The 12,742-nt window shown below is 35.2% G+C and overlaps 1 protein-coding gene across 3 annotated transcripts in view; it reads left to right on the forward strand.

Annotated features, from left to right (window-relative positions):
- The window catches only part of Abcd3 (ATP binding cassette subfamily D member 3), a 55,779-nt gene that overhangs the window by 20,324 nt on the left and 22,713 nt on the right, over window positions 1–12,742 (forward strand). For 2 of the 3 annotated variants that reach the window (XM_051185578.1, XM_051185580.1), the window contains exons 3-7: window positions 3,711–3,809; window positions 4,675–4,763; window positions 9,270–9,339; window positions 10,751–10,848; window positions 11,196–11,319. In XM_051185578.1, the coding sequence (XP_051041535.1) occupies window positions 3,711–3,809; window positions 4,675–4,763; window positions 9,270–9,339; window positions 10,751–10,848; window positions 11,196–11,319 (480 nt within the window). Of the gene's footprint in view, window positions 1–3,710; window positions 3,810–4,674; window positions 4,764–7,804; window positions 7,875–9,269; window positions 9,340–10,750; window positions 10,849–11,195; window positions 11,320–12,742 lie in introns of all 3 variants that reach the window. The other variant, XM_051185579.1, reaches the window with a different exon arrangement.

The raw sequence follows: 12,742 nt of genomic DNA on the forward strand, positions 1-12,742 counted from the left end.
TCAGGCTTGTTTCTAAATAGCTCTTAAACTTAAATTAACCCATATTTTTGTTAATCTATATTCTACCACTCTGAGTGACAACTCTTCACAGTGTACAAAATGATTATTCCATAGCATAAATTCCTAAAAATAAATTTGCTGGATTATTTTATATTTTGATAAATGATGCATAATTGTTACATTTACATGTTTACAACAATGTGCAGGAATACTTTAGTCATTACCAATGCCTCTTAGCTCAGTGTTTCAAACACCCTTTGCAGTTTTATAGTTCACTTTTCTATGTTGTTCTATGGCTGTGAGTAGGACTTCTCATTGCTCCCTGACTTTGTTGCCATCTGAATGTTACTTTTATTTTCCTAGTTGTATGAAATGTATTACTTCAACTTCTTAAATAATCTTTATCCAATATTTTGTTTTCTTTTTTATGATCCTCATGCTAAATATATTACCAAAGTGTTTAATTTTTTTAAAAAAAATGAAAAATAGGCTAAGGTATATATTATAGTTATAGAATACTGAGGCTTCACAGTGAGACTCAATTAGCCACTACTTTTAGTTTTTTATTTATTTAGTACTGCCGGCAAACTTCCTGAGTGCTGGGAGCAGGCACCACCACACCTGGCATAATCTCGAGTCTGCCTGGCTTTGTCTTTCCCTCTCTTGGTTTTGCAAAGTAATTAGTTTAGCTACCAATACTCATCAAGTGCTTTGTTACTACTCTTATCATATATATATACATATACATATACGTGTGTATATGTATATATTTACATATATATATATATTTATTTATTTAGCTCCTTCATTGTACAGATTATTTCTTGGGGACAGCTAGAAATAGGTATTCCTAAGTTTCTCTAGGTAGATGGTTATTTTAACTGGAAGTTCTGCTGAAAGTTCAAGGTAGAATTGAAGAGGGTTATTGAGAGCTCTGTAAGCACACATTGGCTATAGGTGAGGAGCAGAAGCGTGTCTGGAAAGTAGTCATTTCACTTACTGTGGCTGTGGAATGCTTACTCTGTTCTATTCCTGTTTCTTCTTAGTTTGGGGAAATAAAGAGATTTAGGTTGAAGTTACAAAGTTTGGCTGCAAGAGAATGCCCTAGCTCAACTCGTAGACTGAGTAGGGTTTTGTTTGTCCTTTTTACTAATAGGTCATCATCGTTTGGATTAGTGCCTGAAGAAAATGTTGAGGGGATGAATGCAGCTGTGTGTGAATGAAGTAGACTGGGCCTGTAATTCACTGGGAGGTGGTTTGAGATTGAATTAGTTACTTTCCTTGCTATGGCAAAATATCCAACAAAGCAACTTAAGTACAGGTTTAGTTTGGCTCACAGTCTGAGGGTAAGTCAGTCTATCTAGAAAGAGAAAGGGGGGTTGTGTGGCATGACTTTGAGGCACTGGTCACACTGCACTTGCTCAGGAACAGACAAGTGGGTGCTAGCCCTCAGCTCACTTTCTCCTTTTTCTTCAATTGAGGGACTCAGTCCATGTAATGGTGCCACCCACAGTTAACCTGATCTGGAGACTCCTTCACAGATGTACCCAGAGGCTTGTCTCCTTACTGATTCTAGACCTTAGCATGTTGACAGTATTAAGGATAACCACAACTTCCTCTGAAAGACAAAAAAATCTGAATCTGAATCTGAATTCCCTGGTCCAGACATCCTTTTTAGAATAACTATTGGTGTATATCTGTGTGTCTGTGTCTGTAGATGCCATGACAGCTTCAGAGTTGATTGATTTTTTTTTTTTTTCCCCACCTTTATGTGGGTTTGGGAGCTTAAATTCAGGTTGCTAACTTGGACAGTAAGTGCCTTTACCCTTTGCTGGCCTGAGATTCCCTTTCCTGTTCTACCATTCTGAACTGTACTAGCTGCCTAATAGGGGTGTGTGTGCATGTGCAAGCATAGGAGTGTGTATGTAAGTGTGCTCAGCACAGTATGCATGCCTCCTGGGAAGGTAGTTTATGGTTTTTTAAAACTAATTTTAATTTATTATTTACTTATTTTATGTGTATGAGTGTTTAGCCTTCATGTATGTGTTTGTATCACATACATGAGCTACGGTGTGGGTTCTAGGAACCAAACCCAGGTCCTCTGCAAGTACAATGAGTGCTTTTTATTTAATTCATTGTTAAAGCTATTCATTTAACAGTCATTTAGGTATTAGTTTCATTTAAACATTTACATAGATGCTCTATCATGGGCATTTGTTTGTTGAGAACATAGTAGTTGAACAAGTGAATTGTGGATGCGCATCTGGAAAGGGCTGGGTGGAATGTGTTCTGGAGTAGCTTGTAGTTTTCAGGGTCTCACCAATTCTCCTAGTCTAAGGGTAGTAAAGTAGATAATCCCTACCAAAAGCTGTAGATCCATTTTCTCCTTAGCTTTATAAATGATTTGCATTTATGTTTTCTTGCACTGTTGGAAACAAATCTCTAAGAGAAAAGCCATTATCTTATCTTAAATCTCTATACTGACAACACATTCTCATCCTTTAGGCTCTGTTCTTTGTAGGCACTCCTATCTTCTTCTGTCATTCCTGTTTTCTTTATTCCAGCATCTTGCTGCTAAGTGTGCCCACCTTTGTCCTCCCCAGCACCGTGTGTGTGAGCACACTCAAGCCTGCTGCTCCTTGCTCTTTAATACCTTCTTTGTCCACATTATCTATTTAAATGTTGATACCTATCTGTCTCCCTGCCCAAATTATTCTTTTTCTCTTGACTCTGGCTAGTTGATCTGTAATTACCTACTTCTTAATTTACTTTTGTCTGTATCCCTTTTATAGACATGAATTGCATGTGGTAAGGAGCTTAGGAATTTATGAGTAAGAATTGGCAGATTTCATTTTGGAAATGTTGTGATAAATCTAGTAATCCAGACATATTCTCTCTCTCTCTCTCCCCCTCCTTCCATCCCTCCCTGACCCCACTCTGTTCTTTTTGTTTGTTTGTTTGAATTGGTTATTGTTTGTCTTGTTTTTCTAAACAGGGTTTCTCTGTATAGTCCTGGTTGTCCTGGAACTTGTATGTAGATCAGGCTGGCCTCAAACTCAAAGATCTAGCCCTGAAGTGCTGGGATTAAAGCTGTGCACCATCACTGCCCAGCAGATGTTTCTTTAAATTAGGGAAAACCATGTTCAGGATTTTTAAAAAAATTTTATTTATCAAGAAGTGGAGGCTAGGTTATAAGACCATGGTGGGAGGTATGTGCTTACCATGAAGTCCTTGTCTCAGTACCTATTGCTACAAAAAATAAGTCAGTAAATACTTGACTGCATACTTTGCACTTCTCAAAGCTTCATCCCCACTGACCACTTTGTTGTCCCTGGAGTACTTGACATGCTTGTTTCCACTTGCTTTTTATTCAGTTACGCTCTTCTCTCGGAGAGCACACCTCATTTCTCTTTTCACCTTTTAGGTAATTCTGTTTTCTTGGAATTTGTTTGACTATGGAGAGCTGCTCAAGTGTGCACTCTGAATTCTTCTGACTGCATATGTTGCCGCTTTCTTAAAAGTGCTTCTATAATCACTGCATTTCTTGTAGCTAAGTGTGGCTCTGTAATTGTTTGCACTTGTTGCAGCTATCTGAATGTGCCTCTGTAACCACTGTGCATTTGTTGCAGCTGTCTTAAATGTGGCTCTGCAATCATTGTATATATGTTGCAGCTATCATCCTAAAGTGGTCTTTTTCATCTTTAATGTAGAAAGAAGGAAAGAAAGAGCGAGCTGTGGTGGACAAAGTGTTTTTGTCAAGGCTCTCACGGATCCTGAAAATCATGGTCCCTAGAACGTTTTGTAAAGAGGTAAATATTCTGAAATTATAATACCATCTGTTCAACTTTTCATATTCATAAGTATTTAGAACAATAAGTCATGGCAATTCAGGTAAGATATTTTCTGTGTAAGTAAAGAAGACTATTAAATTTGTCTCTAAATTAGCACCTGTGTTGCTGATGTAACTATTCCCTGATCATCACTTTTTAACGCCATTTACCTAGTAGAAGTTTATGGTAATTTATAATATTTGGATGCTAGATCAGCACACCTTCATGCTCTATGTGGTTTTAATTTTTTTTCCTGCCCTTGCCTTCATCCTCTCCTGTTTCCTGTGGTATGTTTAATGTATATCTCATGCCACAGATACTTTTGATAGTCTAGGCTTTCCCATCCTCTCACTTCCACAAAGTTATACAACTCTGACTAATTTTGTTGCTTTTTATGTAGAGCTCTTGCCTTAAACACTCAAGTTGAAAGCCCTAAGAAAACCTGGACCGTGTTAGAGACTTTTTGTTTTACAAGTTGAATTTCTTTTAGTCAACTTATACAAAATTTTAAGCTTTAGTACTTGTTAGTTTTTTAGTTAACACAGTAACCATTACCAGTATTCTTTATTAAAGCAATATATTAAAAATAAATAAGAAAATCACAAATTATAAAGCCAGATAATTGTGTTACCAGTCTAGTTTTCTGCCATTGATTTTTTTGTGGGGTATAATTTTAAGTTCCTTTTAAACTTTATTTAAAATTTATTATAGATAAAATACACACGAAATATAAATGAATGTTGTTAGACTAAAACTCGGAAATTTGAAACCAAAACTTCGCCGAGTTTTTGTTTCTTTTCACATTTTGAAATGCATTTAGTTTATTCTACATGGCTTATTTTAGACAGGCTACTTGATACTTATTGCTGTTATGCTGGTATCTCGAACATACTGTGATGTCTGGATGATTCAAAATGGAACACTCATTGAAAGGTACTTGTTCATTCATGTTTTTCTTGTGTGTGTGAAATAGTTTGCCTTGAACTTAAGCATTGCCTTTATAAGCAAAATAAAAAAAATAGGACAAAATATACTGACGTCTAGTTGTATGTTTGCTCATTTACTATGAACAGTTTTTGGGGTGCTTCCTGTGCATCAGGCACTATGGTACATGATGGCAGGGGTGTGTACCAGCGAATAGGAGAATTCTATATCAAGCCTTTCTGAGCTGACAATGTGTAAAGGAGCAATACAAATAAGCCAGAGATTAAAATGCAGCATAGCAGGTGCTGTTTGGAAGCTTAAAAGAGCAAGCAAGTATTGAGTGTCTAAAATTAGTAAGATAGAGTGGAAGTGTCAAATTGCTGAATCATGGAGAATACCTTTTTCTTTTCAATGGGAAAAATCCAGACTTTTCTGATTTTAAACCTATTGTTTTTCATGGTTTTTATTATATTTCTGACAATCACTGCAATTGAAAATTTTGGATTTAATATTGAACATGGCAGTTGGGATCTCTCAAGCTGTTGCAGCATTCATTTGTCTATTAAAGAATTTACTACTATAATATGAATGACAATGTGAAATTTTTTATTGGAATTCTTTTTAGTATTATGCAGTATGTATTAGACATGTATTAAAATACATATTCTAGGTAGCTTTTTGGATAATGTACCCAAAGTTTTGAAATCTTTTAAAATAATGGTTTTCGTTTATACCCTTGATCTGTAGGAAGCATGCTTTATGCCCATGTTTTCCTACTCATTATGAAGGAAAGTGAAGAAATGATTGCTTAGGATAAAATCCCATTTTTGTAAATATGTATGACTAGATTATTTAGGCTTTCAAATTCACCAGGGATCTCCCTGAATGTGTATGCAGTTGTTTTTGTAGACAGTGTGCATTTAGAGTATTTGTTCCCATTGAAAGGAGAGAAGTCACTTTCAATTATCTCCTTGCTTATCTCCTTGGTGTCATTATCTGGTGTTTGGTTGTCTGGATTTATTGGTTACATGATACTGTGTATTGCTGGGAGCTAAGCTGCAGGCTGTGCTTTGGTATTGCTCTTTCTGTAAAGCATCTTGTTACAGGTTTTTGTTTGACTCAGTACAATGGCTGTCACAGTACTGTAAAATCTCTACAGTACACATACATATTGGCCAGCACACTAGGCAATCTAGTTTTACATCAGTTTTCACCCTCACCCCATGCCTCTATACTTTTCTGTGTGCCTGAATCTTTTATTGCTATTTTCCCTCTTTTCTTTCTCACTTTGGTAGACACGGTCTCTTTCTGAGAAAGGGCCAAGGAAAGTAAAATTTTGAGACCTTGCGGTTCTGAAAATGTCTTCTATGCTCACCCTAAGTCAATGGTTGAGTTGTATTTATGCATTCCAATTTGAAAATTATTTGTCATCAGACTTTGAAAAGTGTCACTCTGTGGCTTCTAGTACTCAGCTTGGCTGCAGATGTAGAATCATCAGTACCATCTTGAGTTGTTAGGCCTCACTCAAGTTTAATTAGCTGTCATTGTTTGATACAGCCCAGGTGGTTGTAATTTGCATAGGTTTAAAAATTACCTATCATATCTGACACTTTAATTCTATTAGCTAGAAACTTCTCCACACTTATTTTCCAGAGAGTCTTTGATATAATTTTATTTCCGAGAACCATCTTCTGTAGTGATTTTTATAGTAGTCATACTTTTTATTTCTGAAGTTACCACTTTTTTTCCTTAGTTGTCTTGTTTGCTTTGTCATTTAGTTCCCAGTATTGCTTCTGTGTCCTTAATAGTCCCTGTTTATGTTAGAGGATTTTCTCAAGCAGCTTTTGACTCTTGACTGAATTCACAATTAAGAATGAAAGCTTTAAAAAATAGGGCTTATTGGTCATGTGGTTCCCATTGAAGGGTGTTTGTAGGAGTCTTGAGTGTATGCATATGTGTGCACAAGCAATAATACTTTTGGTCATACTCTCTTTATAAGCTATAAGCCCAAGTAGTTTGAGGCCTTAGTATGATAAATACACAGAAGACATTTCTAACCTTCCATATGATTTGTAAAATTTCATATTTTTCTCTGATAATTTTATCTGTAATTTTAAGTTTCTCCAATTATTAACAGTTTTCACAAATGATATTGAATTGATTTTCTTACATACTTAGTAACATGGAAAATGCATTTCTGAGAGTAGGTAGTAATTGATGATGATGGATGTGAGCCACTTTATAAGTCTATTAGTTAGCCCGTGGGTAGTAAGTTTTACATTTTAATTGTGAAACTAAAAAGAATGCTTTTCTACAAGTTTTCTTGAGTTTTATTTTATTGAAAACAATTCTTTATGAGTTCAGGGTAGTGGGATACACTTGTAATCCCAGTTCTAAGTTGACTGAGGCAGGTGGACTGCAAATTGGGGCCAATTTGCATTCTATTACAAGACCCCATCTAAAATAAAATGAACATTTTAATAACTTTTCACTGAGAGTGGGCTTTGAGGTTTCAGTAGCCTTCACTATGCTTGCACTGTCTCTCTGGTCATGACATCTCCTCACAGGAGGAAGTAACTAAGACAACTTCCTCTGCAGTACACTTCTTAATATATGGGACTTTGACACTTGGTTAAATACAAATATTTATTAGTTGTTTAGTTTAAAATAGTTTAAATATTGCAGGACCGTGTTCTTTGAAAAATTAACACTCTTGTCTTTTCCATTTTGGCTCTTCTAATGGTTTAGAGTTTCCAGGAGCTTTGTTAGTATTTCTAATGTGCTACATTTTATCCTCTTTCATATTTAAGACTTATTTGTTAGTAATGGCAAAAAGTGTGTAGAATGGGCAGATTGTAATAGACCAAACATTTGTAAGGTGTAAACTAGAAGATCTTTCTTAACTGCTTTATCCTGCCATAAAGATGTATTTTATTTTCATTTATTTGGTTGTAAGCATTATTTTAAAAGTACCAAGTAATTTTTCATAAATGTCCTTAAATCTCTGGAAGTGACTAGATTACTCATTGTTAATTATTTTTCTTTTTCAGTGGAATAATAAGCAGAAGTGTGGCTTTATTCAAGGATCCATTTTTTAAATTTATAGCAGCTACTCCATTGGTAAACAGTGCTCAATGACGGATGGCATGCCCTGTACCAAAATGTTAGATATGGTTTCACGCACTTTGCAGCTTGGGCAGCACTAAAAAGCACTTTGGTTTTCTGTAGTTTGATTCAATTTTAACTGGAACTTAGAAGCTTTTTGCATTGTCCTAATTGCTTCATATTTCAAGTAGATTTATTGCTATAAACTGTATCTTGGTACTGTTCCATTTTTTTCTTCTAGTTCATCTTTTTATTAAAAAGACCAATATTTCTTTCTCTTCAAGAACTATAGAAAAATTGCATGCTTTATTTTTTCCGTTAGTATAAAGTAACATTTCCTAAAAGTTTTGTCAAGAAATAAAGCCCCTTTAGATTTTTATGTATTAAAATATTTGAGAAGATCTTTTATAAAGATATTTCATAGCTTTGTTTAATCCAAATTTCCCTAGATTTATTTACCTACTCCTTCATAAAAAATAAATTATTTTGTTATCATATACCAGTCAGGTATTTGGGAGAGCTAGGCAAATTATTTGCTGTCATGTTTTTCCAAAAAATGAAGAATACACACACACACACACACACACATCTGCCCGCCTCTGCCTCCCCAGTGCTAGGATTAAAGTTGTCGCCACCAATGCCCAACCTTATTTTAGATTCTTAATATGCATTTTAAAAGCAGATAAATACATAAATCAGACCATTAAGTAGGTAAAAGAGGAGCTGACTTTGTTAACTGTGTTACTGTCTTAAGGGACCTGAAACTTTTACAGACTGATTCTGATGCTTCTCTTAAGTGTCAGCCAGTCCCAGGATTGGCCAAAAAGAGACAGGGTAAAACTCACAAGAAAGAGATCTGCCTGTTTCTGTGTGTGGGATTAAAGGTGTGAGCCACACACTCAGCCTCAGTCTTAGGTTACTTATACTCCATTAGTGGAAGCATTGAGCAACAAGAACTTGGACCGACAAAGCCTACACTGCTTACCTCTACCCTTTCAAGCTAGCTGAGGTAGACCTTCTTAGGCTTTGTACTGTCATTAGTTCATTCCATTGAGAATCAAGGGTGCTAAAATACCTAAAACAAGCAAATACTACTTTGGTTTATCTAATATCCCAGAATTCTGGGGTGCTGTAGCCTAGAACCTTGTACATGCACAGGTTCTACAGTTCTTCCCTTGAGTACATCTGTAGCCCTTTACCATTCTACTTCATTTTATCATCTGAGAAGTCAAGTTCAAGCAGGCTGTTAAAATGTTTCAAAACTTGCAAACAAGTTTCTAAGATTTCTTTTTTTTTTCTTATAGCTTAATGATTCAGTAGAAATTCCCAAGAAGATTTTAGAGCTCTAGATTTTCTAGTGTTATAGTTGGCTTCTTTTTCAACTAATACATTGCATGTGGTGGTTTGCAGTGGCATCATTGGTCGTAGCAGTAAAGATTTCAAGAGATACTTATTCAACTTCATCGCTGCCATGCCTCTTGTAAGTGCACTTCTTCAGAATTCTTATTTGGGAGAATGCTACACCTCATTAAATCTTGGATTTGTACTTACTAACTCAAAAGATTTGTGATACTACATTCTAATTTTGTGTTAAATTTTGTAGTTTATGGCCTAGTTTTTTCAGTGTAAGTCTTTACACTTAAATTTTTATTTGGTTTGATTTTATTTATATTAGTGTGTGTGTAACACACACACACACACACACATATATATATATATATATATACATATACATGTATATATACATCTATGTTGTTTTTCTTTCTCTGTTTTCTGGTCTCTCTCTCTCTCTTTCTCTCTTTCCCTCTCTCTCTTTCTCTCTGACTTTCTCCCACTTGAGACAACTGAAAACATTTCCAGGTTGTGAAATTGGGAGTAAGATGGGCAAACCACCCAGGAACTATTGATTGAAAACAAACAGTTGCTACTTCAAACCGCTGTTAAACTGGAGTCTATTATCTGAATTTACTTAGGAATTAGTTTAGCCTTTTCCAAATGATTTTCTTACCTTGATTTTTAGTTTTATTTTCTTGTCCCTGTAAGACTTTTAATGTCCAGATTTGGGAGGAGAAAGAGAAGTTTGCTTTTGAAATCTAATTCAATTCTAGTTTAGTACTCGAGGAAGGCATGCATAATTTTTAGACTTTTTCAACTAAAAAAGTTAGGGTAGATAACAGGTATCAAAGGTTGGAAGCACTAAATGGGACCATTTTTAATAAGGTAAGTTTAAACAGCTGTGGAAGGATTGATTTAATGGTGGGATACATTAGTGAAGTGGTTCTAGAATAATCTGGAAAGTAGCATATAAAACTCACACTTTAGCTGGGTAGTGGTGGCTCATGCCTTTAGTCCCAGCACTTGGGAGGCAGAGGCAGTTGGACCTTAGTGAGTTCAAGGGCAGCCTAGTCTACAAAGTGAGTTCTAGGATAGTCAGAATGGTTACACAGAGAAACCCTGTCTTTAAAAACCAAAGCAAACCAAACAAAAAAAACTCACACTTTAAAAAACAAAGTCATGGAGTGTGACTAAAATCTACTGACTAGGTTATAGTGTTGCTCGTGGGGCAGAGTGTAGAAACACAAGTTTAAACTTGTAACATTTTTATCAGGTAGAAATTGGGAAGATTTACATGCTTTATTATCCAGGAAAGATCTCATAATAATATTTTAAAATTAAGCTCCCAATAAGAGTCCACATAGGGTAATTAAGTATATGCATGTGGCTTAGCTTGTTATTTTTGCATTTTATAAAACCTAAACAAAACAGAACTGAATTATAGTATGGTCTGTGAAAATCAGAACTTGTAGATACAGAAATTGATAGAGAAGTAAATTGCAATTTAGTAAGTAGATGTTGAAGCAAAACCACTAATGCTTGCTTGCTTGTTTTAGATCTCTCTGGTTAATAACTTCTTGAAGTATGGGTTGAATGAGCTCAAACTGTGCTTCCGAGTAAGGCTCACTAGATACCTCTATGAGGAGTATCTCCAGTAAGTAAAACACAAAGTATTTTTAAATATTTAAATTGGACAGTAATGTTTATGATAGCAGATGTTTTTCTTGTTTATCAGATTGTTTTTCAAGAAAATATTACTTAGACTAGGAGCCCATTGGGAGGAGTGACTGGTCAGTGATGGGGTTCTAGTACTAGTTCTCCTGTTAGTCACTGAATCACCCTTCTCTGGACTTGCTTCTCCGTGGCTGATGTAAATTAGGGCAATTTTTAGGGTGTGTAGACTGGTCTGTTTGTGTGTTTATGCAGTGGGTGTTATTATGATATAAATGTGTAGTTTCTGCAATCACTTGTTTTGAAATCACTTTTTAATTGCTATTTCAGAGCTTTCACCTATTATAAAATGGGCAACCTGGATAATAGAATAGCAAATCCAGACCAGCTGCTGACACAAGATGTAGAAAAATTTTGTAACAGTGTAGTTGATCTTTATTCAAATCTTAGTAAGGTAAGTTTACCTACTTAAAACAATTTGTTAGATATGTTGAATTTTGAATCTGGGCAAATTTATATAGAATTGATTGTGTGGATGGGAGCATATAAATAAGTCTTTTAAAAGAAAATTAGGATAACTGTAATTGTTTTAATTATATAATTTAAGAATCATATTTCTGTGACATATTGACTTAGAATTAAAATTACTGTCTTACAAAAGTTTTATAAGAATTTTGTGGATTGATTTCCACCAAGGGCTCTCCTTGTCTATTTCCATTACCTGTTACAGATTGAGTTTTCAGTTTATATTTCAAATTACACATCCATAAAATGAGATGAGACTTCCCGCTTCTCTTTTTCAATATCATCCTATGTGAAGAAAGCGTGTGTGTGTGTGTGTGTGTGTGTGTGTGTGTAATGTGTTCCATGTGTGTGCAGGTGCTATGACATGCACATGCAGAGTCAAAGGACAACTTTGGGTGTCAGTTCTTGCCTTCCACCTGTGTTGGAAATAGTGTCTCTCTTGCTGTTCACTGTTGTGTTTAGGCTAGCTAGTCCACAAGCTTCTGGTGAGTCTCCTGTTTCAGTTTCTCATCTCCAGAGAGAGCATCCTGGAATTATAGATGCTTGTGCTATGGTGTCCTGGAGATCAGGACTTAGATGTCAGGTTTTCATAGCCAACAATTTATCCAGTCATTTCCCTAGCGACTCTCTTCAGGGTTATAAATAGATCTGTGAGACTGATTTTGTGGAGAACTATTACATATTCTTTCCTCTTGGCACTTGAGCAAATCTGCAGCTCATAGTGTCATACTTGCAATAGAGAAATGTTCTGAAACTAATTATACTGTTTCTATGCACTATAGTGCATTCTCTGTTTTAAACATCAATTTAATTCCTGACTTAAATTATGAATATTTATTTTTTTGGTCAGTAACCTTTACATATGTTTGAGTTGATTTTTTAAAATATTTTAAGTTTCTTGGGCTGTAGGGATAGCTCAGCCATTAAAGGATAGGCTGACAAGCAAAATATTTTAAGTTTCTTAATGATGCATAAGAGAAAGGGAAAGGCACATCTTTGTATGAGCTAATTCACAATGCAGGCCATTTGTATTAGTACTCATGTATTAGATTTCAAATAAATGTAGACAATTTGGGTTCCTTGGAAAAGGTTAAAGTGTATACTACTGTCAGAACACTAGTTTAATTGGTTCTCAGGGAGTAGTAGTACTTTAACATATAGAAACTGGAGCATTGTGTCATCAAATAAGCTCCATAGACTCTCTTGATTATTTCACTTACATAATTGTTGTAATAAAATAATAGACTCAAACAGTATGACAGAAGAAAGACCCTCTCGTTTTACAGATGAAATTGTACCAAAGCCAAAAAAAGGCATAACAGATTTGGAATTATAACTCAAGTAATTTTGTT

This window comes from Phodopus roborovskii, unplaced genomic scaffold, assembly GCF_943737965.1.
Source record: "Phodopus roborovskii unplaced genomic scaffold, PHOROB, whole genome shotgun sequence".
NCBI lineage: Eukaryota > Metazoa > Chordata > Mammalia > Rodentia > Cricetidae > Phodopus > Phodopus roborovskii.